The 27,116-nt window shown below is 41.0% G+C and overlaps 1 protein-coding gene across 4 annotated transcripts in view; it reads left to right on the top strand.

The window, feature by feature from the left end:
• banp (BTG3 associated nuclear protein) overlaps positions 1 to 27,116 on the top strand; it is a 280,409-nt gene that overhangs the window by 112,719 nt on the left and 140,574 nt on the right. For all 4 annotated transcript variants that reach the window (XR_013576944.1, XM_078544429.1, XM_078544430.1 and 1 more), the window contains 2 exons: positions 6,913 to 7,152; positions 12,326 to 12,493. Coding sequence is in view for 3 of the 4 variants with exons in the window: in XM_078544429.1 (XP_078400555.1) it covers positions 6,913 to 7,152; positions 12,326 to 12,493 (408 nt within the window). In the remaining variant the exon portion in view is untranslated. The remainder of the gene's footprint in view (positions 1 to 6,912; positions 7,153 to 12,325; positions 12,494 to 27,116) is intronic.

Here is a 27,116-nt window from a genome sequence, read left to right on the forward strand (position 1 = left end):
ATTTTGGAAGAGTGCAGCTAATTCATCCACTATCCCTGCTACCACTTATAAAACCCTAGGCTGCTGGCCATCAGATCTAAGGGACTTGTCAGTCTCAAGTCCCATGGCCATTCCTGTTAATTTTTCTCGTACGATTGTTTTAAATTCCTTCTTTCCTTTTGTATCTTGATTTTCTATTATTCTTGGGATGCCTCTTGTGTCTTCTACCATGTAGGTAGATATAAAATACTTGTTCAAAGCCTCTGTTATTTCCTGGTTTCCCATTATTAATTTCCCATTCTCACCCTCTGTGGGACCAATGCTCACTTTACCTCCTCTTCCTTTTTATATACTTGAAGCTTTTACTGTCTGTTTATATTTCTTGCTAGTAATCCTTTGCTGATTTCTAAAACTTTCCTAGTCTTCTCACTTAGCACTAATCTTCATACATAGAAACTAGGAGCAGGAGTAGGCCATTCGGCCGTTCAAGCCTGCTCCGCCATTCATTATGATCATGGCTGATCATCCAACTCAATAGCCTTCTCCCACATTCTCCCCATACCCTTGATCACTTTGTATGCCTTCTTCAATTTGACACCATCCTTAACTTCCTTAATTAGTCACAGATGGCGTGTCTTTCTCGTAGAATCTTTCTTTCTCGCAAGGCATATTAAGCTGTAACATATAAGGCATGTTTAAACACTGCTTCTTCATAGTTGATGGAAGAATGTTAATGGAAGAACTTACTTCATCTACCTGAAAGATCAAGGTTCAATTAGTGTTTATGTTATTACATCATTCAACTATGACATCTACATGTGATTCATGTCAAAGCAGTGGCCCTTGTCATAGGCCTATGGTCAAGGACGTTTTTGAGTTATTGGTTGTTACTTGAGTTTTAATTATTTTAATGGGGGTTGAGTTAACAATTTTATGCAGTTTATAAAATAACTTTTCTAGGTTAACATGTGGAACTGTGTTGAGAGGTTTTTTTGTGCCTAAAGAACTACAAATGTAGTTCCAATTAAGATTAAGATTATAACCTTCTAGTCTATATTTAACATTGCAATTTATCTTTTAATTTGAGTGAGGAATCTTACCTCATCCATCTTGTAGTGAGTGAAATTATTGATTAGCACCTGGAGCTAAATGGGGCATGCTATACTTGACATGTTGAGCATAAGTTCTATTTGTACTGTTGAAGAAAGGTTTCCACTGACATTTCTAAAAACATAACCGTGCTGGACTTTAAATTGTTCCTGAGCTTGGTGTCAAAGACCATGCTTTAAGTGAGTCCTCACACCTTAAATACCAGATATGCTCAATATTTGGTAATATAGTGAGCTTGCGGATTGGATAAAATGTCTTCTAAGTATTAGTTAGCTTGTTGGATACTTCAGATCACTTTTCATGATCTCGTGGATTTTGGAAATGTGCAATAATCATAAGTGTGAAGACTATGAATTACGAAGTTGGTTTGGTAAAGTAGAAAATACTAGACTTTTATTTGATTCTGTTATGTTTTTACATACCTTTTAAATGTCTGATGTAAAGATTATCTCAGTCAAATATTTGTTACCAGTTTGTCTTTTAATGCCATTATACAAAAACGTACTTTCTTGTTTTATTTTTCCTTAACCGTCCCCTTTGTTTTGATTGTATTGAAATGATTGCTCATCAATTTTTCCAGTTCTGATCATAGGCTGTGTGCCTGAAATGTTAACTGTACTTTCCACAGATGATGATTAATGTACTGTGTTTCCAGCACTTTGTTTTTGTTTCAGATTTCCTGTATTTGTGTTTAATTTTGCTTTTCATAAATATATAAATGACAACATAATTCAAATCTATCATGTAACACATTTTCTGATTCATCTTATTGAGAATTCCGGCCTCAATATCAACTTCTTATGACAGGTGGGAGAGGACTGGGGAGGTTGGGTTAAAAAGTGAAATACAGGAACGCAGCTGCAATCCACCACACATGTGCATGCCACTCCTGTTACAGCGATGGATTTTGGGGAATCCAAGTGTCTTGCTTTGGAAAGCTACGACACTTTGGGCTGGATTTTCGTTCCAGGCTCTTTATCACAATGCCAGGATGAATTCTGGGTCAGGAACGCAGAGATGTCAGCGGCGAGACCCTGCAAGTGTTTTTGAGGAGGCAGCTGATTGAGAGACTGCCTCCAGAAGCCCTGTCCGTTGAAGGAATGCAGGTTGGCTCCTGCAGCTGGAGGGCCAGTAGGAGGCCTACCAGAAATGACAGATTGGCAACCTTATTGTTAAAAGGTGGAAGCTGCTGATGTAGGCAGAAGAAAGAGGAGATGGTAGCACCCTCTGAAGCCCTTTTACAAATTTATAAGTACAAAGAGGCCACAACTGCCAGGCCATCATTGTAGAGGGGTAACCCTCTACATTATAGAGAGGTAACAGCTGTGGCACTATGGTTTTGCCAGATGTTGGGGTGAAATGGGGGCAGGGGAACGCTAGCCGTATCCTCCTTGGTCTGCCACTGGGAGGCCACCTCCAACTCTTGGCTATGTTTTGGCCTCAGCTTGGAGCCTGCATGCAATTCCAGTTGGCACCAGTAGAGTGGCCTTAATAGGCTCTTTGTGTGGCTTAATTGGCTACCTGCCGCTTGCTGTCAACCAACCGATCCAGGCTGTTCCAAAATTTAGGCCGAACTATGCCAGCAAACCAGTACACTGCTCAGGGTGTGATATTGTGCCCTCACCCACCTTCGCAGCCAAACAAAAATTCATGCAATAGGAAGCCCAATTTAAAGTATACTGCTGTTGCATGGGTTTCCCAGGGGCCAGGAAACCAAACAGTGAGAGCGAGGCTGGAGTGTTGGTTCCACAAGAAAAGTACCTCTCTCAGGGCTACTTGTAGGCCAGGAGAAGCAGGAGCTCCACTTGCCCAACCCCGACCCCTCCAGGAAGCCGTGGGCCTCACCGGCTGCCGCACAATCTGATTGCTGCTGTCTCCTGGCTGCTAGTGTTCTCCATTTGACTGTCTGCTGGATGGGAATTGGAGCTAAACAGTGGGAAAAAGGTCCTGCTGTTGATATTGGTGGGTTTTTTTTGCACCCCTACGTTTTCTGGAATTTTTGTCCATTTTCGGCCTCATCCCACTCTCCGTGTAAATACTGGGACCCATGATTCAGTCTGCCTATTCTATATCAAACCTGACTGGCTCATCACATTAAACTCAATTTAAACTAACCAGGCTTTTCTATGATAGGAAATGTGTTGACACTTTTTTTCATGAGGACGGGATTTGACTTTAGGGACATCTGAAAACCTATAATTCTAGATATCTCATACATTAGGTTATTTAAGAGTGGAGCCATTAAAAAATGCCTAGTGTCATTTCCCAATCTATCACCAATTAAATAATATTCTGCCATTCTGTTTTTCCGACCGAAGTGGATAACTTCACGCTTATCCACGTTGTACTGTATTTGCCATGTAGTTTCCTACTCATTTAACCTGCCTAAATCGCCTTGAAACCTCTCAATACCCTCCTCACCACTCTCATTCCCACCAAGCTTTGTGTTGTCAGCAAACTTGGAAATATTATATTTGGTTCCCTCATCCAAATCATTGATATATATTGTGAATAGTTGGGACTCAAGCACTGATCCCTGTGGTACCCACTAGTCACCATCTGCCACTCCGAAAAAGACCCATTTATTCCTACTCTGCTTCCAGTCAACCAAATCTCAATCCATGCCAATATATTACCCCCAATCCCATGTGCTTTAATTTTACACACTAACCTTTTATGTGGGACTTTATTAAAAGCGTCCTGAAAATCCAACTACACCGCATCCACTGGTTCTCCCTTATCTATTTTGCTAGTTACATCCTCAAAAAACTCCAATAAGTTTGTCAAACATGATTTCCCTTTCATAAATCCATGTTGACTTTGTCTAATTACACTGATATTTTCTAAGTGCCCTATTATTACATCCTTTATAATAGACTCCAGCATTTTCCCTACTACTGATGTTAGGCTAACTGGTCTGTAATTCACTGTTTTCTCTCTCCTTTTTTTAAATTGTGGGGTTACATTTGCCACCCTCCATTCTGTTGGGACTGTTCCAGAATCTACAAAATTTTGGAAGATGACAAACAATGCATCCACGATTTCCATAGCCACCTCCTTTAATACTCTTGGCACGTAGATTATCAGGCCCTGGGAATTTATCAGCTTTCAGTGCCATTCATTTCTCCAGCACTATTTTTTTAAGTAATACTAATTTCCTTGAATTCCTCCTCCCGCTAGAACCTTGGTTCCCTAGTATTTCTGGAAGTTACTAGTGACTTCCTTCATGAAGATAGAACTAAAGTAGTTGTTTAATTGCTCTGTCACGTCCTTGTTCTCTATTATAAACTCTCCCATTTCAGACAGTAAGGGACCTACATTTGTCTTTGATCTTTTTCTTTTTACATGTAGAAGCATTTACAGTCTGCTTTTATGTTCCTTGGAAGTTTACTCATACTCTATTTTTCCCCTCTTAATCAATCTCTTGGTCCTCCTTTGCAGAATTCTAAACTGCTCCCAATCCTCAGACTTGCTACTTTTTCTAGCAACTTTATTTGACTCCTCTTTCATCTAATACCATCCTTAATTTCTTTTGTTAGCTATGGTTGGGCTGCTTTTCCTGTAGTATTTTTGCGCCAGAAAGGAATGCATAACTGTTGCAATGCGTACATTCATTCCTTAAATATTAGCCATTGCCTATCCACCGCCATGCATTTTAATGAAGTTCCCCAATCTATTTTAGCCAACTCACGCCTCATACCTTCGTAGTTTCCTTCGTTTAGATTTAGGACCCTAGTTTTAGATCGGATTACTTCACTTTCCATCCTAATGAAGAATTCTATCATGTTATGGTCAATGTTCCTAAAGGACCCTGCACAGCAAGATTATTAATTAACCTCTTCTCATTGCACAATACCAAATCTAGGATAGTCTGTTTCCTAGTTGGTTCCTCAACATACAGATCTAACAAACCGTCTCGTACACACTCCAGGAATTCATCTGCCACGGTGTTAATGCTAATTTGGTTTGCGCTGTCTATATGTAGATTAAAGTCACCCATGATTACTGTAGCACCCTTGTTTCATGCATCTCTAATGTCCTGTTTAATGTCGTTCCCTACCTTACCACTACTATTTGGAGGCCTATAGACAACTCCCACTAATGTTTTCTGCCCTTAGTTGCTTTTTAGCTCCACCCAGACTGATTCTACATCTAGATTTTCTGAGCCAATATCCTCTCTCACCATCACACTGATTTCATCCTTAACTAACAATGCCATGCCACCTCCTTTTCCTTTTTGCCTGCCCTTCCTAAATATCGAGTACCCTTGGATATTCAATACCATATCATTTGAAGCATTTAAAGGAGTTGTAACTATATTATAATGCAGATTCTATTTGTTTTATACATATTGATTGAATTGGACAATTAATGCAGAGAACATTTTAATATTTATTTAATAGGCATAATGTATGGTAGAATTCACCTCTCTCAGAAGCATGTGGTTGTCAGAATGGAAATAGCATAGTAAATATGCAACTTTATTTTTAAAAAAAATTTGAGTATATAGGGGTGAATTCCACCCTCCCAGCTGGCGTATTTGGAGGTAGGGGGCGTGCAAAATAAAGCGGGTGGCTAGTCCCCAGCCTTCCCACCCGCCCCTGACATCTATCCCATGTTGCAAGGGCCGGGTAAGGTGTCACACAGCCCACCTGCCCTTAGGCCTATTGAGGTCCTTGTGTGATCAATTAAGGGCCCCATTCTGTCTCCGCCACAATTTCCCAGTCTGCGGGGAAAGTGGAAATATGGCGGGCAGCCTGGCAGTTTTGACAGCGTAGGCTGCTGTCAAGTAGGAAGGGGGGGTGGGGGTAGCTTCTTTGGGGGAAATTCCCTGTGGCCATCTGGGGGCTCCCCCTTTACACCTCCTCCTGTTCTCTAGGACGGGACATCCTGTCCCTGAGGGGGCGCATGTCCCACTCTGACCCAAGTAAGGCCGCCCCAGCATTATCTTGCTACGGGACAGCCACATTTCACATTGGTGAGGTTTCAACTAGCTGTTAGGTCGGTGGGGTGGGTAATCCACCCCATGAAGTGCTCTCATAATTGGTTGTGTAACCAACTAGTTGGTTCCATAAAAGGTCTCATTGTGAATTCTACATTTTCCAATGAAATATGGATGTTTTCATGTCAATATTCAGCTTATAACGTCAATGGTACAATTCATTTAAAAATTGACCAGACAATGTGCTATTCGGCTCAGATGTTCACATTTTTAACAATGCAAATGCAGTAAATAACAAATACAGATTTAGTGCTTCAGTATGCATACCTGTATGTATGGATGCTACAGATGCTCAAAGTGATTCCACTAACATCCTGTTGAAGGTTCATTTGTAGAATTGGGCAAGGATTTGATTTAAGTTCCTGTGACACTCCACACGCACGAACTTAGTAACCCTTCAGGCTTAGTCTCATGTGAGCTGTGATCATTTGTACACAGTACCGGAGGTCTGCCAATACCTTTTATCCCAGCAGGAGTCAGTAATTGCAATGAGAAATTGAATTTCTTTCATGATTTTTCAGGAACAACTTCCATTGAGTTGTGGGGGGTGAAAATTTTAACTGTCTCAATGATTAAATACAAAAATGAGTTTGTTATAGATGGAGTAACCTAAATAAATCATGGTATCACCAACCATGATTTCCGTAAAGATTGGCTAGCTGGTTTGATGTCTCTGAACAAGTCTCTAATAGATAATTGCTTATAATAGTAACTATCCAAAATTGAGATTGTGAATAATACTTGATAATTTCATAATTGCTGATGAGTGTTGTTTGTCTACTACTTCTGATCTTTGAATCCTATAATATGTTTTTTTTCAGAGGATTTCCCTAATGGAACCTGGCTTGGGGATGAGAATAATGCTGAGATGCGAGTCAGGAGTCCTATCACTCCTGCTGATATGCTGCATGTTGCCACAAATTGCAGAACAGCTGAAAAAATGGCATTGACGCTCTTGGACTACTTGTTCCATCGTGAGATACAAGCTGTGTCCAATCTCTCAGGGCAGGGAAAACATGGCAAGAAGCAGCTGGATCCTTTAATGATCTACGGAATTCGATGTAAGCACTGTGAAATTTATTTGCCTATTAATAAAACACTATTTCTCTGCTTCTGTCCTCAGTTTTGTTGTAATACCTATCTCCAAACTAATTTCTGCAAAGAGAGAAATTCACTGGGCTACAGATGGTTTCAAATTTTTTGGTATTAATTTTGACCTGTTGATTTCTCAAGAGCAAGTAAACCACCATAAAATGAGGCGTAACATTTTCCCTGGTGGTGATACTACTCATCAACTTCTCTGCAATCATAAGGTTATTAATTAACACAATTTAAATGTACAGTTAACAAGTGTGATTTTTGAAGCTAGTTTTTTTTCATCGACAAAGGAATCAGAGGTTAGTGGGAGAGATAGGAAATGGATTTGAAGGCACATTCAGATCAGCCATGATCTCATCAAATGGCAGGGCAGGCTCGAGGGGTCGAATGACCTCTCCTCTCCGAATTGTTGTGTTCTTGTGATCTCAGTGACCATTGTATCTGTCCTGTGGAGTGGCATGCATTTGAGGAGAAGGTAGCTGGTGCTGCTGCAGGTTTTGCTCCCGATGCTGCTGGAGCAGTTGGCAATGGTGTGGCCACTGCTCTTGCCTCTCAGCAGAGATGGAAGGGAAAACTCCAGAAGCTTCTCTCATGCCGTGTTGAAGGCTAGCAGCAAGAAAATGCAGCTGAAGGTGAGGTGGTGCGAGACAGCTGAAGCATCTCCTAAGAAGTTGGCAATCACCTGTCAAATAGTGAAAGCACTCTGTTAAAGAAGTACTTTGAACTGCAACGTCTCATTGGCCATGGCTGGATCTCTTCACTGTAACTGATCAAAACCTTCCCAACCTGTCAGTTTTACTGAAAAATGCTCTTCCAACTGTGCACTCGCCTCGGTGACCCCAATGCATTGCTGACAGGCTGGGAAACAGACCCCTGGTAGGGAAATCCGGGTTTCAGGGTTAAAGCAGGTCCTAATTCCTTCCTTAACTTCCTCAATCATTTCTCAATTACTCATTGATAGATCCAACGTCATTCCTTGCTCGCCTTTGAGCCCGCGCAGGGGAAAGCCAGAGTAGGGCAGGATGACATTGGAATCCCAACCCACTGTCAATTTCCGGGATCTCCCCTCCCCACTGCATGCACCCCATAACCTCCGTCAGGCTGGGAAAATATGTTCATATCTGGAATCAATGGCACCATCACAGATGTAGTTGTGTCCTATCTATTTGGCAAAACTACTAAGTAATTTATATACTATGGTTCAATTCTCAATATGACAGCTTATAAAACCAAATTTTTGGGCTGAATTTTGCTGTGAGTGCTGGAGGAACACCACCAGCTCTTCATTAGACTATGGGCACTTGCCCATAGATTTTCCATGAGGCTTTGCATGGCAAGTTGCTGTCAGAGGGCCATTCAAATGACATAGGGCACCCTACAACAGGGCTTCCCAAACTGTTGCAAGCCCCAGAGGGGTTGTGGAATGAAATTTTGGTGTAGTGAGCTCCAAGGCAGCATGGCTGCTGTGGGGCTCAAACTGATTTTTTGAAAACTGTGAGGCCCCTTTAAACCCTTGTGTTTTTTGGTTGGTGGGAGTGGCCTAATGGACATCTCTGAGACCCGATTGCTGCAGCAAAAAAAGTCTGGAAAAAGGTAGGTATTTATGTTTCTTTTTTTTGAAAACCTATTTCTTCATTAATCAGTATCATAGTACATTAATCATGATTTTATACATTAATCAGAGTCCTATTGCAGCAATTAAGAGGATCTAATTACATCAATGCTCAGAGTCCTATTACATTAATGATCTGATTCCTATTATATTAAAGCCCTGTTACTTTAAGATTCAGGATACTATATCATTAATAACCAGGATAATATGACATTAATAGTCCATTGCATATAAATCAGGATATGGTTGCATAAATAAGCAGGGTCTATTACTTTAATATTCAGGATACTATTACATTAATAATTAGAATCTACACAGAATTACACAGTTCCAATGCACTAATAATCAGCTGCCTATTGCTTCCAGGATGCTAATACATTAATAATTAGAATTTAAATTAATAATCAGTCCATTTGCATCAATAATTGGGATCCTATTACATTAAAGCCATTTGCCAGTTGTGTGAATAACCATGTTCCTATAAAATTAATAATAAGGATGCTATTACACTAACAATGAGTCCAGATACATTAATAATCCATACACATTTTCATTAATCAAGTACCTATTGCACTAGTCCTAATCATTAATCAGAACATTAATAACCTGAGTACTAGCTTGTTAATAATGAGGTTCGTATTACATTCCTAATAAGAGTCCTATTATGTTATAATTCAGGATACTATTACATGCCTTTTCATCAATTCCTCCACTCAACTCCTGTCCTCCAACCCTCCCTCCCCTCTGCTCAATAGCAGAAGTCTCCCCTCAACAACTCTTGCACACGCCGCAAACTTTCACTTTGGAGTCATATGAAGTCTGAGGAATTAAAATAATGGGGTCACATTGGGAAAATGTTTGGGAAGCACTGCCCTACATGGTATTGGGACCAACAGGACAAGAAATTGTGCATCCCCTTAATCAATTGGATTGAAGAATCATTAATGAGCACTACAAACCCTGAACCAGAAGTGTAAGTCAGAATAGTGAATTCAATGTCAAATCAAGTCCAGAAAGAGAAAGAAGGATTAGATCGCGGGAGAATAAAAGAAACAAAAAATTTTTTTTAAAAAGCTATAGTTCTTAAAAAATTTCCAACGTTAATTAAAATCTGAAGGAATGAGTCGCCACATTGGTTAAAGTTAATTTTCAGTGCCCGTAAGGTGGTTTTGCAGGAATTAACACTTATCAAGCCATTAAAAGAATACTTAGACTAGAGTGATTTGACAGCTTTTTGTGGCAGGTTTAGTCTGAATCTATGACTTAAGTACAGGAACTTCATGCTGCTCAATACATTCGAATGGGAGCCAGATGACAATTTATTGTTTTTGGAAAGCTTCTGTATCTTGAATAGCGACTTCCAGATTTTTGTGTTTGACTGCCCGTGTGCATTCCCTGGAAGTTACTGTCTAACTTGCAAATAAATGATGGCGTGTTTATTTGCAAATTGTTTCATAGTATCGGGTCAGCTTAGATTATTTGCATAGGTATTTTTAAATTGAGAAGTATCAGATGCATTGTAGATGATTGTTAGTCATTTAGAATTAGGCTTACTGTGAATGGATCTATGTCAATAAGCATTTTAACATTTTACCAGAACCTCGCATTATTTAAAAGAAAAGTATTTTATGATGAACCAAATTAGTAAAATTATGCACCAATTTCACACAGGCATAAAAGCAAGCAATTTCAGAGCAATATTTTGACAAAATTAATTGAGAGTTCAAATCTGGTGCTGCTAATTACTAAACCTATGAATGTACAGCACTGAAACAAGCCATTTGACCCAAGATGGTCCTCATGCTCCACACAAGATTTCTCCCAGTCCTCTTCACCTAATTCTATCAATATTCTATTCCTGCTTCCTTTATGAGTTTATCTCGTTTCCCCTTAAATGCAGCAATGTTAATTCTCTTCTGGGTTACCAGGTGGTGTAACTGAAGCAATTAATTTACTTGGTGGGGAGGGAGGTGTGGCAGCCTTTTATTTTCTGTGCCATGTACATCTCATACCATCTGATCATAGAATAACATCAAATTCTTAATAATTGTTGAGAAATATGACGTGGCATGATTTTACATATGTGATGGAATAACATCTGTTTGATTGTAATGAGTACTGGTAAATTCACTGAGGAGCATGAGCACCTTAAGGCATTCTTTCAGCAATAAATCAATCACAACAATCTGTTGTATGTCTTTTGGCTTCAGAGGAAATATTTCTGACTTATGGAACCATGATTTGAAGAAGCTGTACTTGGCTCCCACTTGTATTGAAACTGGCTAAGACTGCTCCATAGACTTTCCATTAAGGAACAAGACCAGTGAAGAAATCTAGATCAATTTCTGACCTGAGGTTTTGGGCTAATTTCAGCTTTCATGATAGAGGAGGTCTGACTATTATTTATATGATCCTAGGAGCAGGTGTATTGACTGATATAGCCCATATTTTCATCTTTGTCAGCATGACCAGGTGACGCTAAGCCTAGAATGCTGTTAGCTGAAGAAGACTAATGTACATCTCTTTTTGTTGCCATTATCATATTGCTCTAAATGTATACTACATTTTAACCATTAACTATCACACGCCATTGAGAGAATTCAAATTGCTACAATTATTGATTTTTCAATTACCATTGTGAAGACTGCCAATGAAGTAAATAATAAAAACATAATGACCAGGCCCACTGTTTTGCAGTTATTGAATTATCAATATCTGTTTATGACATGAAATTCCAGGATTTTTGCCAGTATTTTAGGTAAGGCATTCTGTTACTCCACTCACTTCTAATTAAGACCATTGGTTGTTGATCATTGAGTGTTATTTTCCTGACTTTTTACAGGTGTTCTGGGACCACATTGTGCAATTCCATTTATATTTTTCTGTGAAAACAAAAATCAATGGTCTTGACCATAATTCTGCTGTGCTCTATAGTTGCTAATAGCTTCAGTCTGTGGGTATGGGACACCTTTGTGTTCAAGCCTGAAACGTGCCTTGCCTCGGTGACCTGAAAACTGCCAGCCCAATCTGTAAGGGAATTGATTGACCAAAAGAAAAAAAAACTGTTTGGAGCTGCTGCACCCATGTGGCATGCCAGTGTCACATATCCTGTTCCCACCACTCCTCCTTCCTTCCCAGCCCACACAGGCATCAAACACATGACCAGGCTGGTGCAACTGCCCACATCTGAAGATGTGGGCATTTTCACATATTGCTTTCATCTTGGATACCCTGGCAGAGTCAGGAACAGAGGTCAACGCCTGTTTTGCTGCACTGACACTGGATTTTCAGGCCCATGGCATTCAGCAATACTTGAGGTAGGGCTGTGGAGGGGTCGGGAGGAGGATGGAGAGACAAGTCAGGTGAGATTTACCTGAACTTGTGCGCCATTTTAGGACTTTGCCATTTGGTTTGGTAGCACAGTGGATGATTCTATGTCTTGGTAAGTTTTATACAAATTAACCTGTAATCATGTGCATCTAGTACAAAGCTATATTTTTCAACATGTTTTTTAAAACTTGCAGGCCACCTTTTCCATAAATTTGGAATCACTGAATCGGACTGGTACAGAATAAAACAGAGCATAGACTCAAAATGTCGAACGGCATGGCGCAGAAAGCAGCGTGGACAAAGCTTGGCAGTAAAAGGTTTTGCCCGAAGGACACCCTCATCATCAGTTATGAGTGGAACAGGTACAAAAATACATGGTGTAAACATTATCAAAGAAAGAGATTTCATATATCCTAGTTATTTATTTAATTTTTGAATTTTGAAAGCATGTTTAAGCAGAATATATCTGTTAATCCAATAAAGCAATTACTTAGTCTATTTTTACATATATTATCGTTTATAGTAATCATATATTTTGGTCATTGCAAAAGTGTACAAGAGATAAGTTTTCTTGTATTGCTTTGTTGACTTTATTCCATAATATATAAATTGAGCTGTAATGGTATTGGGGTAGCACTTTTCAAGTTGAGATTAAAAAGATGAAGCTGAACACATCATTGCCACCTTACTCACGCTTCACCTTTTTACCTGTAAATTGCTTCAGTCTGGCTTCCACTCTGCCTACAGCATTGAGACTGACTTAGTCAAAATCACGACAATGGCTGGCATTCCACCTTATTCTCTCTGTGTACTTCAACATGGTCAGCCTCTGTGCTCTTCTGCCTCCTTTCATCCCAATTCATCTGTCTGGACCCCTCCCCAAGAGATTGTTTTTCTTACTTGTCATAACAACCAGCCCATCTCCAGCAATGGCTTCATCACCTGCCCTGTAACATCAGCTCTGGAACACACACAGCTTCCATCTTGGATCACTTTCCCTCTCCCCCCGCCCTTTCCCTCATTTACCTGTCAGTTGATAACATTCCCTTTTCCCTCTCCAGCGCACTCAACTTGCAATCATTTCTGAGTTATAAGAAATTCTATCTGAACATGAATGGGTCATAATTTCATCCATTTGAACTTCGGGAAGACTATAGCTACCTCATTTGGCTCTTGCCAAAACTTCATATGCGGTCTCCAATTCCATCCCTCACCTACTTATTCAGGCGGAAACAGATGATGCAAAATGCCTGTGTTCTGTTCAATCCTAATCTATTGAAATCCTCATGTTTCTGAATCGCCAGCATTACTTACTCATTTGGTAGTACCGTTGCCTCTCAGTCCCACTCCAGAGACTTAAGCCCTGCAAAATAGCTGACTGTACTGAAGTATAATGAAGCATAATATGCTCTTGTAGTTCTTGTAATAATGAATTTATGTGCCCTTACCTGACTAGTGGAAAAAAGCCTTTCTTTTTTAAAAACTACATAGCTGCAGTCCACAGGGATAGAAATAAAGACACTCGTTAAGGAACTTTGACCACTTAGTAGTGGCCTATTTTTAAGCATCAGTTGTCTTTTACGAAGTGGCCTTAGGCAAGGGAAGAGGCTGCAGGGTGAGGGCTTGAGTGGGGAAGGGTGTATCCCAAGTGTGTGAGGGGCACAAGTTCATCTGTGCAAGTGGCTTTAAGATGGTGACTGTGGAGGCAGTCTCCATAGGAGATGAGGCCAAATGGAGATGTGAGAGTGAGTAATGATGTCCCTTGAGCTGGCAGTGAATGAGATGCCAGTGAATGTGTAATGGGCTTGAGTATGTGAGTTCATAGTGATGAGATGGTTGCCTTAACCTGGCTGCACGGATGAGATCATATGAGATCATTTATCCTCTGTCTGCATCGGATGGCCAACCTCTTCTGTGCTGCATTGGCACCGATCACCGGTACAGGCAAAGAGCTATCTCCTTCTAGGTCTTTGCATGTCTCTGCTCAAAACCTCACTGACCCTAGGTCTGGATCATGTGCCTTCTTACATCACTGTGTGGGCGGTACTGTACTCAGTCCTACATTAATCCTGCATGTGCTGGAACCGTATACTATACCACCCCCAAGTCTTTATCCAATGCATTTGAAGCTACACTAGTTTACTTCATGTCTTATATTGTCGGTCTCATGCATTTACGTTGTTGTTACCACACTATTGCTATTACTACATTATTACTGCAACAATATTATCCGTACCCCATCTCCACCCTTCAAGTCCTCGAATTTACAGGTTCAGGCGGCGTGGAGGCCTTATAATATTTGCATATCTTGTTCGCCGTTCTGTTGGAGGAGTGGTAAGCTCTGTTGTTGCTCTTGCTTCCTATTGGCTTGGAGGTTGGACTAGCATTCAGGCATGCTTTCATTCTTTTCTTCCATTGCTTCATGTTAAACTGCTGTCGATCAGTTCAGTGATTGCGTTGATCAGCGTTTGCTGCTACTCTAACTCATTTTTTTCTGGGAGGATGAATATTGAGTTTGTTTCTTTAATGCTTCTTTCTTTTCTTTCGCCATGTGGGCCATCTCGATGTATATGGACGTTCATGTTTCAAGATTGGAACCTTCATTCGCACCAGTTTCACAATTTTAGTCAGTTTTTAAAATACTTCTTTTCAATTGCTTTGGAGCTTAGGAGTCTTTTCATTTGGCTCGGCAACTACTCTGCTAAGTTGGGTTGTCTTTGTTTCAAAGTTGTCTGCGGAACTCTTATATAAGTTTAACAGCTTCACCTGGGCATTCAGTTCTATTTGGAATGTTTCTTGCCTGGTCACTGACCGCTGTTTAGATTTTTCCAGTTCATTTGTTAGATCCTCAGAATTCTTAGAATTTTCCTCCTCTGCTTTCAAAGTCTGGATTTGCTCTTCCATACTACACATTTCGTCCGTCCATGTTGTTCAGGTTGGATCGGAGTTCAACAGTTTTTTCAGTTTTTGTTATTAATTCTGCATTCAAGCAACTGTTCTGCATCTTCTGTAATTCCTTCTCCTGTTCCAGGCATTTCTCACAATCTTTACGAGTGATGTCAAATACTTGAAGTTCATCATGTTTTAATTGAAGTTCTATCTTTGTTGAATTTATTTGTATAAGTTCATCATTTAAGCATTCCAAGTCTTATAAGTGTTCTACTTCCTATGTTCTCATTGGTTCTCATTTTTCCTTAACAAACTTATCATTCAAACGTGAAAGCTGAGTATAATTCCTCTGTAATTGCACTTCTGCCAGTTTTTTAAAAACATTTCACGCTCTTTAGTGAGAACTTCTATCTTTGCTTGCCATTCTATGTTCTTGATATTCGTCTCTTTGGAAATGTAATATTTTTCCAAGGTTTCTTCCAAACATGCAGCTTTTTCCTTTAGCCACGCAGTCTCTTTCATGTATCTCTCGGCTCCGTCTCAGAATACTGAACATTCCTGAGTCTTCTCTGAAAACTGGTTCGTCGGTTCTTTCAGAGTGCCATTAAATTCATTTTGTTTGACTTCGTAATGTTCCAGAGGAACAAACTCTGAGCTGAGGGATCCTTGTAGCATGTGAAGGTATTTCAACAGGCTTTCCTCTTCATTGCAAAGCTCAATTATTTCATCAAGAGTTTTTGTGTAATTTGCCAGAGTCTCATTGAGTTTATTCTGCTGTTCTGCCATTCTGCTGCTCAAGGTATTCTTTATTCCGTCATATTGCTGAAGGGTTTTGAGTCTGATCCTGAAGGACAATTAGCTGTTTTTTCAACTGCTTATTTTCTTGGTCAGCTCTTGTTTTTTCATGCAGCGTCTCAGTGTATTGCTTTGTCACTGATAGCTTCAATGCAGCTTTTTCTGAGGTAGCATTAAATGTGTTAATTAACTCCTTGTGTTTTTTCCAGGGGTATGTATTGGTTCTTCAAAGAGTCTTTCAAGGCCACAATGTCTTTGAGTACGCTTTCTGCCTAGTGTTGTACCTGGCTGTACAGCTGGTTGAGTTTTTCTAATTCCTGCTTTGATTTGCCAGCTATTGAATTGAGAGTATTTATTTTCCCCTGATACCTTTGTGGTGTCTCTGAAATGTGTTTTTTCAGATCTCAAACAACTTGGTTCAGTGAAGACTTCAGCTTATCGTTTATTCTCAAAGGTATACACTCGGCTTGAATCTTACGCATAAAATCTTTCAGTTCAACTTTTCTGATTTAACTTCTGCTTTTTCCTTGTCATTTGATACTAGCTGCTGATACAGTTCTGGAAACATGCCTGGATCTTTGAAAAGGTATTCATTTGGGAATTCTGTCTCAGGCTACCCAAAAAAATATATTCCTGGCCTTCTGGAAGGTTCTGTATCTCTCTGGCACCCTTGTGTGGTTTGTTTGGGTACTGTCTTAAACCCTCTCATCGCTTTGCTGGAGATTTTCTATGCCTCTTTTTAAGCCCTGTACTCTCCTCAACTTGAAGAGTAAAGTATTCATCAAAGGCTATTTAATAGTTCCTCGAGGCTGGTTGTAGATTCATCAATGCCTTGCATCAGGATAACATAGTTTGCGAGATCGCCAAACCAGTATAAAAAGGCAGTAACCTGTGCCTCTTCTGATTTTTTTTTACTGAGACCTGATGTACTCCAGTAATGTGAAAAGTTGCTTCTCAAGGATGCCAGATTTCCTGTTGGATTTGGCCTTTGGGCTAGTCCAAATTGAATTGGAAACATTGAATTGTGATCCATGTTGAAGATTTTTAAAGTATGGGTAAGCTTTAATAGCTTACAGGCTTTCAAGATGGCATCGCTGTTCACTACAATACAAAGAATTTCCCATGCTTGCCAGTTTTGACTCCGCAAAATGGCGATGGTGCACTTCTTGAAGGAAAACTTTTTAAAATGGCTGCCTGGGTTGGCTGTCTGCCGACTTCTTTTGTTCAATGGCTCACTTTTCTGAGGAATGAGGCATTCAGATTTAAATGTAAGCTTGATGTTTTCTGAGTTGGACAGTCACGATGTTCCCAGAGATTTAATTTTTTTTTTTTCTTTTACGTGTTTGGGGGCCACATATTGAGGCTCCGAGTCAAGGGATTGGGTTTTAGCAATGGGTTTTGTTCAAACGGTGCTTCTGACACTGGATTAGTGAAAGGGCTCTCAGGACTAACTGCAGCTTGGAACTTTAAAAGATTTAGCTCACCATTGCAGACTCTGTGGACTCTGTGTTTTGAAGCTGGACTTCCAAGGGAGATTCAGTGAAGTTTTCAGCTGCTGTAAAAAAAAATCTGCCTTCAACTTCCAGGCTCACTTCTCCAGAGCGTTTTCTGGTGAATTGTCTCAATCTCTTCAGTTTCTGTTGGGAGCTTCTCTCAGGTCAGAATTTCTATTGAAGGTTTTGATTTTTCTTAGTGTTTCATCATTTTAGTGAGGGTGAGGATTTTTGATCCCGAGCTGCCACCATGTTGGGAGGGTGTTGGCTACGGAATGGTGTCTCTTAAAGAAGCCTTCGTAGTCTTCTTTAGGTTAACAGCAAGCCTTTATTAACTACTTGTAACTACATACATATATACAGCAAAGGGTACAGGCAAGGAGCTATCTCCATGTCTAGGCCTTTACACATCTCTGCTGAACATCACACTGACCCTAAGCCTGGGTCATGCCCCTTCTTAGATAACTGTGTGGGTGGTATTGCACTCAGTTCCAAATTAGCCCTCTATGTGCCAGAGCCTTATACTACAATTTTACTCTGGTTTGTTTTTCCAGAAAACAAAATCCCTTTACTTATATTATTTATATCACATGTTGATTTATTTTAGGATTTTGACTTTATTTTATCAGGAAGGAATCGATGTAATAACTTTTATTACATGGGACTTAGCTGACATAGCCTGCTTCAGAATCTTTGGTTATACTGTTGCTGTAATCCTGTGGCAGTTGATACATTTAGCGTCTTGCAGCTGGTTAGCATAATGTGCAAATGTAAAGAATAGGAAATGACATTTTACATTTTTGAATTATATTGAAGGGAAAATTAATAATAGGAATACACGTAACAAAGTTAAATATGTGTAATATTTTGAAAACATTAGAGCAAGGACTGCTGCAATGGAGTAAGTATGCCATGTTGCATAATTTTGGGAGTCAGTTTCTCTTTAGAAACTATTCACTTCCTACAGCATTGGTATGCTTTCGATGAGGGGGTTCAAAATAAAATATTGTTATGTAATCCCCTACTGTAATGAGGACAAGGAGGGAATTTATAGTGGTCTTGATAATTTGTCCAGGGATGATTGTCAACTGAAACTTTGAATCCTGTCAGACTTCAAACAAATCTCATAAGTACCTTCTCCAAGCATTGGATTTATAAAAATACAGTTGCCAGCTGAAACATCCACCTATCTATTTCACTTGTTTACAAGAAGTAGTGTCGTTTCTAGTTTAAATCACTTCGGAATAATAATTCTGCCCTCCGCTCCCATCTCTGCAGCTCCTACCATTTTGTTCAAATTACTTTTTCCTCTCCTCCATATAGGTCCATATATTTTGCATTCCATGAATGAAAACTCAAGTAGCTGAGCTGCCTATCATTTTTTCCGTTGTGATTCTGTGACCAGTTGATAGTTTTCAACAGTCTTTGAATAAACCTCAGATTTTCTTCTCTTTCCCTATACCTTCTTGTTGAAATCGTCAGAAAATAAAGAAAGCAAAGGCTCTGGGCAGGTCAACGTCAAGAGTCAGATACACTTAACTATTGTCACAGAAAGATAGCTAATTCGTTCAGTAGCCCGTAATCCCTTCTCTTCAGAGAAAATAGGCGATGAATTGCAAAATGCTAGGCAACAGTGAAGCACTGAAATGACATTGGCCCATTTTGTTTTACTAAAGATGCACATTTACATTAAATGCCTAATTAAAAGATAGGAATTGTTCCTTGAATTAACTCTGAGTTTTGTGACCAGTGTAGGAGGCCAGGGGTGAAAGTATCAAATTAGGAACAGAAGAAGGAGAAGAGTTAAGGCTACAGAAGGTGTTCTGCAAACCAGTCACCTAATCATTGTTCAGTCTCCAAGTATGAGAGAGAGAGAGCTCCATGAGCACTGGAAACTGCATAACAGATTGGATTAAATATTTGTAAATTGTCTTGCATGGAAGATGTGTTTGCAAACCTGGACAATAATATGGAAGAGGTAAATTGGCAAGTGTTGCATCTGGTGAAGTATCATAGGGATACAGTAATTCAGGGAAAAACTGTTGAAACCCAGGATGATGCAAAATGAACAAAGAAATTGTGAAGGAATGATGCCTGAATAATAACTTTATCAGCATTTTATTTCCTGGTGACTATCTTATATTGATGGCCTCTAGTTTTGCACTGTGGTAATCGGCAACTTGCTTTTCCTGAGGAGTGTTGTGGGTAGGCAGCCTAAAGTGCTTGAGTTAAATGTGGAAGTTGGTGGGTTTGAGTGAGCTTCCGGATGCACAGCATTTTTCCCAGTTTTAACCCCACGCCTGTATGCAAACTCAGGGGCTCTTCCAGATTAAAATTCAACCATAAGAACCTAAACCAGGGAATTGTAAAATAAAATATTTAGTTCCATTATAAAACCCTGTACAGGGAGGGAAAGAAAGATGGAATTAAGATATAGTGCATGTAAAAAAAAAATCAAAAATATCTCTAAGCAGAATTACATTTTGAAAGAATGTGACTCTCCACACTTATAAAATTAAACTTTCAATGCCAGAGGCATTTGGCCAGAAGAATTCAGTTAAAAATTCACTTACACCTGAAAGCAAAGCCCTAATATTTTCTGGAATAGTTAGTGAGTAACTAATGGGTAAATGTAGCAATTTTGCGCCCTTACATTGATTTCAATACTCAGTCTGTTGTCGAAGTACTGGTCTAGTGCAGCTTTTGGGGGAGCAGGGTAAATTGGACAGCAGTTTCCAGATTTTCACGTTTAACTGTGCATCTGTGGATTCTGGATGTTTCTGACTGATTCATTCCATAATAACAGTGAGTGTTAATATTGTCACCATTATTTTTAACAAAAATATTTGGGCCATAAAATCTGGGAAACGCATATTCCTACGTTTTTATCTCTGAGACCTTGAACAATATTTTGATTTGCAAATTTGAGCAATTGTGAAAGGTTTAAACCAATGTTCCCTTATACCAGCCTGAATAAAATGATGAAAAGGATATAACTGGAACTGGCAGCAAATGTTCTTTAATTTCACCTTTTTTTTGTATTTTTGTAGGGATTGGAGGCTAGTGAGGGGCTCCATGAGCTGTTTTCCTCAAATAACAGCATTCGTCACAAAATTCTTTATTTTAACAAAATTAATTATTGCAGGTTTCCAGCATCAGTGCTTTGCTTTTGTGTTATGTTACAACGGTGAAGTATAATTATTATGTTTTAGGACTGCATCTTTTAATTTGAGGGATGGTTAGAGTTTGGGACTGTATTTTGAAATTTAGGATAAATGAGAGGGATCATGTAATCTGTGCTGCAGTCCAACTGAATGTAAAAGCTGGGTGTTAATTCTTAAAGATGAAAGGGAAGACTCAAATTGTGTTACTGAAAGGGAGGTGACTGATATTTACATTGTTGCTATGTCTACAGTTAACAGACTTTAAGGGCAGGAGTTTTACCTTATCGGGCAGGCACAGCGGGTGGGCCTGGGAGCGGCCGTGAAACCGACCGCCGTCCGCAATTGGGCCCCGACCACGATTTCACGCTGGTTGGCCAATTAACGGCCAACCAGCGTGAATTGTACGCTGAAACGCTCAGTGCTGCCTGGGTGGTGGGGGGAGGAGGACGAGTGCAGAAGTCGGCGCATGCGGACAGGTGCGCTCAGTGAAAGCTCCCTGAAGGCACAGATCTGCCTCGGGGAGCTGAAGATTTCTAACATTAAAAATAAAGATTTTAAAATTAAGGTAAACATGTCCCCTCATGTGACTCTGTTACAAGAGGAGTGACATGTTAAAAATTAGATTTAAAAAATGTTATTTCATTTTTAATTAACATCAGAAACCTCATCCCACCCATGGATGAGGTTTCCTCAAAAATCCAAAGGCCGCTTAGCCTTTTCGCCCACCCGTCAACAGTAAAGCTGGACGGGCAGGGAAAAATTCACTTCAATAATTTATTAATGGGCTTAACAGCCCTCATCGCGCGCTATTTCATGCTTGTGCATATCGGGCACACAACTGCATGCCAAGCTGAAAATCCAGCCCTAAGCCTCCTGAAACTCAAAGATGTTACCAGTATCAAAATTGTAAATAGTTGTGCTGAAACCTGTCCTTTTTGTTTTTAAAGACTGTTGTGTCAGAGATAGCTGCTTAATATTTCTACTTGGAGGAGGGGATAGGGGAAGATATTTCTGGGATCAAGTTACAGGCTTTTCTGTAAATCCAGGAATACCACAGGGATATTCTAGCATGGATAGAAGATTGGCTGTCTGGCAGGAGGCAGAGAGTGGGGATAAGGGGGTCCTTCTCAAGATGGCGGCCGGTGACTAGTGGAGTTCCGCAGGGGTCAGTGTTGGGACCACAACTTTTCACTTTATACATTAATGATCTAGATGAAGGAACTGAGGGTATCCTGGCAAAGTTTGCAGATGATACAAAGATAGGTGGAGGGACAGGTAGTATTGAGGAGGCGGGGAGGCTGCAGAAGGATTTGGACAGGTTAGGAGAATGGGCAAAGAAGTGGCAGATGGAATACAACGTGGGGAAGTGTGAGGTCATGCACTTTGGTAGGAAGAATAGAGGCATAGACTATTTTCTAAATGGGGAAAGAATTCAGAAATCTGGAGTGCAAAGGGACTTGGGAGTCCAGATTCTCTTAAGGTTAATTTGCAGGTTGACGTGGTAGTTAGGAAGGCAAATGCAATGTTGGCATTTATTTCGAGAGGACTAGAATATAAAAGCAGGGATGTGCTGCTGAGGCTTTATAAGGCTCTGGTCAGACCACATTTAGAATATTGTGAGCAATTTTGGGCCCCATATCTCAGGAAGGATGTGCTGGCCCTGGAGAGGGTCCAGAGGAGGTTCACGAGAATGATCCCAGGAATGAAAGGCTTAATATATGAGGAACGTTTGAGGACTCTGGGTCTATACTCGATGGAGTTTAGAAGGATGAGGGGGGATCTGATTGAAACTTACAGAATACTGAAAGGCCTGGATAGAGTGGATGTGGGGAAGATGTTTCCATTAGTAGGAGAGACTAGGACTCGAGGGCACATCCTCAGAGTAAAGGGAAGACCTTTTAGAAAAGAGATGAGGAGAAACTTCTTTAGCCAGAGAGTGGTGAATCTATGGAATTCATTGCCACAGAAGGCTGTGGAGGCCAGGTCATTGAGTGTATTTAAGACCGAGATAGCTAGGCTCTTGATTGGTAAGGGGATCAAAGGTTACGGGGAGAAGGCGTGAGAATGGGGTTGAGAAACTTATCAGTAATGGTTGAATGGCGGAGCAGACTCGATGGGCCGAAGGGCCTAATTTCTGCTCCTATGTCTTATGGTCTTATGATATTTGCAGCTTTGGTCTTTGTAATGATTCGACGGAGTGGAATTCAACAAGAAACAGCTAAACTTTCTTACAGAGAGCTTTTCAGGTGCTACACGCTTGATCAGGACTCTCGTGAGGAAGGTCCATCCCCCGGATTGCCCATGCTTAGAGTTCACTGATCAGAGCCTTAACAGAACATCACATGACCCCTGATAGCCAGCAGGAGGGGCTGTACCCTCAGTGACCATATTTCCTCCCCCTTTAGATTTTTACAATTTCTAATAATGGGAAATATTTGAACATCCAACAACATAGACATATATACAATTTCAGGTGATTAAAGATCAAGCCTCTGAATTGCTCTCCTTATATGGCTGGTACAGAAGGAGGCCATTTGGCCCATCGTGTCTGCACCAGCTCTCCAAATGAGCATTATGACCTAGTGCTATTGCCCTGCCTTTTCCCTATACCCCTGCACATTGTTTCTATTCAAATAATCACCTGATGCCCTCTTGAATGCCTCGATTGAACCTGCCTCCACCACACTTCCAGGCAGTGCATTCCAGACCCGAACCACTTGTATGAGAAAGCTTTTTCTCACGTCACATTTGCTTCTTTTGCAAATCACATTAAATCTGTGCCCTCTCATTCTTGATCCTTTAATGAGCGGGAACAGCTTCTCCCTATCTACTCTGTCCAGACCCCTCATGATTTTGAACATCTGTATCAAATCTCCTCTTAACCGCCTTCTCTCCCAAGGAGAACAATCCCAACCTCTCCAATCTATCCTCATAGCTGAAGTTTCTCATCCCTGGAACCATCCTTGTAAACCTCTTCTGCACACTCTCCAATGTGTTCACATCCTTCCTATAATGTGGTGCCCAGAACTGTACACAATACTTCAGCTGAGGTCTAACTCTGAGGCACAGAGGCATAGCTTGACCACTTGAGGTTCCTCAACAGGAAAGACAGGACCTGGGACTGCAGCATGAGACACATCATTGGAACGTGGTAGTTCAGGGTTTGGCAACTCTACAGAGACATTGGGCATGCCTATTCTAGGTTGATCAGTCGCCTCAGGAATTGATGGGTCATTGTTAATCACAGGTGGAATAGTTGGTTGTTGGAATGTCTCTCTAGCACAAATATGACTTACGTGCTTACGGACGATTCTATCTCCCACTTGTTCTTGGAAAGATAATGGACCAGTCTCTGAGACAGTGGTTCCAGGAGCCCGACAGGGTCCACTGCCAAAATTTCGCACAAATACCGTGTCACCTACAGTGAAGGTGCAAGCTTTGCTGTGTATGTCGTGGTTTAATTTTTGATTACTCTCTACCTCCCCCTCTAAATTTGCAAATACCAGATGTAACCGTGCACTTAGGCAGTGTTTCATCAATAATTCAGATGGTGTTGAACCTATAGTCGAATGTGGTGTTGTACCATAACTGAAAAGAAAGTGGGAAAGTTGAGATTCCAGATCTTTTTCATACCAGACTTAAAAGTTTCGGCTAGGCCATTCGGTGAGGGATGGTAAGGGGCTGTTTTAATATGTCTGATTCCATTCAGATCTATAAATTTCTGAAACTCTGTGCTGGTAAAAGCGGTGCCATTATCTGTAACAACAATTTCAGGTAGGCCACGTATGCTGAAACTGTGACGTAGCTTCTCTATAGTTACATTTGATGTTGGCGACTTGACTTTATATAATCCATCCATTTGGAATGTGCATCTACAATTAACAAGGACGTGATAACCAAGAATGGTCCTACGTAATCGATGTGTAATCAAACCCTGGGTCGACCAGGGTACTCCCACAGATGCAGGGGAGCCGGAACAAATAACTTCTGTTCTTGCTGACAGTGGAGACAGTGCTTGACGAAATTTTCAATATCTCCATCAATGCCTTGCCATCATAAATAGCTTCATGCAAGCATTTTCATTTTTGATATGCCTGGATGCGCACTATGGAGCTCTGTCAAGAGTGGCTCTCTGCCTTGTGGTGGGTCCACCACTCTTGACCCCCACAACAAAATCTCACCTTGGCAGTTCAATTCCGTCTGTCTGACATGGAATGGTCTCATCTTCAGACACAGGCAAGTCTGGCCATCCTTTTGAGACAGAGTCTCTGACTTTCAATAATGTTGGACCTCTGTTCACTTTCTAATTTGTTTCGCATTCAGGTGAAAAATCTAAGTAGTTCAATAATAGCACTAATTCCTGTGCAACGGGAGTATGCACAATACTGTTTGGCAACGGGTGCCGACTGAGTGCATCTGCATTTGCAATGTGTAGGCCAGGACAGAACATACGCAGGTAATATCAGAGCCCATTGTTGCATCCTTGCTGATGCTATTGGCGGGATGTCCTTGTCCTTGCTGAATAAACCCATTAATGGTTTATAGTCCGACACAATGGTGTACACGCAGGTACTGGTGCAATTTCTTCACCCTGAATACTATAGGCTAGCTGGGAATTCTAGCTGGGAATAGCCCTTCTCGGCTGTGGAGAGGATTCTCGAGACACAGCCAATGGGCCTTGCAGACCCATTTTCCATTTTCTGGGATAACACAGTTCCCACTCCGTAGGGAGAGGCATCACATGTTAATAGCAGCTCTTTCGATGGGCCGTAGTTTACCAGTAGACACGACGAATGCAACAATTCCTTTGTTTTCATGAAAGCTCCTTCCTGTTGTGTCCCCCAAAGCCAATGGTGGTTCTTTTTTAGTAACGAGTGTAACGGTGCCAACACAGAGCAACATAGTAGTTGATCATGCCTAGGAAGGACTTGAGTTCTGTTATATTGGATGGTGATGGTACATCTTTTATTGCCTGAACTATGTTTGTGCAGTCCCATGGCATCCACCCTGGGGCCTAGATAAGTCACTTCTGGTGCCTGAAATGTGCACTTTTCCTCCTTTAACGTACCCCAGCTTCCATGAACCTCCTTAGCACCGCCTCCAGGTTGATCAAGTGCTCTGCCTCAGTTAACCCCATGATGAGGACACCATCAATTACTCGTGGGAGTCATTGCAAAAGGCTCTCCATTGTTCTCTGGAAGATAGCACATGCTAGCGAGACCCCGGAGGGTAGATGGGTGTATTGATAGAGACTTTTGTGTGTGTGTTAATAGTTATGTACTGTCTCGATGTGCTATCAAGCTCTAGTTACTGGTAAGTGTGGCTCATATCCAGTTTTGTATAGGACTTGCCTCCAGCCAGTTTGGCATAAAAGTCATCTATCCTTGGGTTAGGGTACTTATCTAGTTTGGCTGCCTTATTTACTATCAATTTATAGTCTCCACAGATATGTATGGTGCGGTCGGGCTTCTCATTAACTTGGATTGTCACAATGACAGATTTGGTTTTCACAGCTGTTATGTTATGTAGGGAATAAAAGTCCATGTCAGCAGCTTCAGTCTCTGCTGTATTCTTTTCAATCACGTTGGTTTGCTGTTTTGCAGGCTGTTTCAGCTTTGCCCTGGTGTGTCTGGTTTTCGTGCCACTGTTGGCGGTAGGTTCCGTCCCAACATGAAGTACGGCGCCATGTTCTATGTGTTGCAAAGCCTGCAAGTCTCTCGCAGCACTTTCCATGGTGAGGGAGACTTCTAGGGGGCGCTTAAACTTGATGTTGACATCGGCGAGTAAACGGCGCTGTATGGCATCATCGTCAACTCCACAAACTAATCGGTCCCTCAGCATATCATTTAATATGTCCCCAAAGTCGCAGTGTTCTGTTAACTGCTTGAGGTTCGCTACATAGGTGGCAATGGACTCTCCCGGGGCCCTAACTCTGGAATTAAATTTAAAACGCTGCATCGTTACAAGGTTTACAAGAATGTTGCCAGGGTTAGAAAAGTGTAGCTACGAGGAGAGATTGGCTAGGTTAGGGTTATTTTCCTTAGAACAAAGAAGGCTGAGAGGTGACTTGATTGAGGTGTACAAAATTATGAGGAGAATAGATAGAGTGGACAGGATAAAATCGTTTCCCTTGGTGGAGAATTCTAGAACCAGGGGACATAGATTCAAGATAAGTGGCAGAAGGTGTAGGGGGGATATGAGGAAGAACTTTTTTACGCAGAGGGTAGTGGGTGTCTGGAAATCGCTGCCCAAGTTGGCGGTAGAGGCAGAAACTCAACTCTTTTAAAAAGTACCTGGATCTTCACCTTAAGTGCTGTAAGCTGCAGGGCTATAGGCCAGGTGCAGGAAGGTGGGATTAGAAAGGGCACCTGGGTGTCCCTGGGCTGGCATGGACAAGATGGGCCAAATGGCCTCCTGTGCTGTAACTTTTCTATGGTTCTATGGTTACAGATGGCTTCGGCTGGAAGTGTGTTTTCCTGAGGTCCACTAATTCATTATAGGACTTAGAATTGGGCGCGCTCAGGGCCTTCAGGTTGTGAATGAGGTTGTATGTTTTACTGCCACATGCACTTAAGAGGATGGCTTTCTGCTTTTCCTCCATGGCAATTTTGTTCACTACGAAATAAAATCTGAGGCTCTGTACA

The sequence above is a fragment of the Cetorhinus maximus genome, chromosome 6 (assembly GCF_964194155.1).
Source record: "Cetorhinus maximus chromosome 6, sCetMax3.hap1.1, whole genome shotgun sequence".
NCBI classification, from domain to species: domain Eukaryota; kingdom Metazoa; phylum Chordata; class Chondrichthyes; order Lamniformes; family Cetorhinidae; genus Cetorhinus; species Cetorhinus maximus.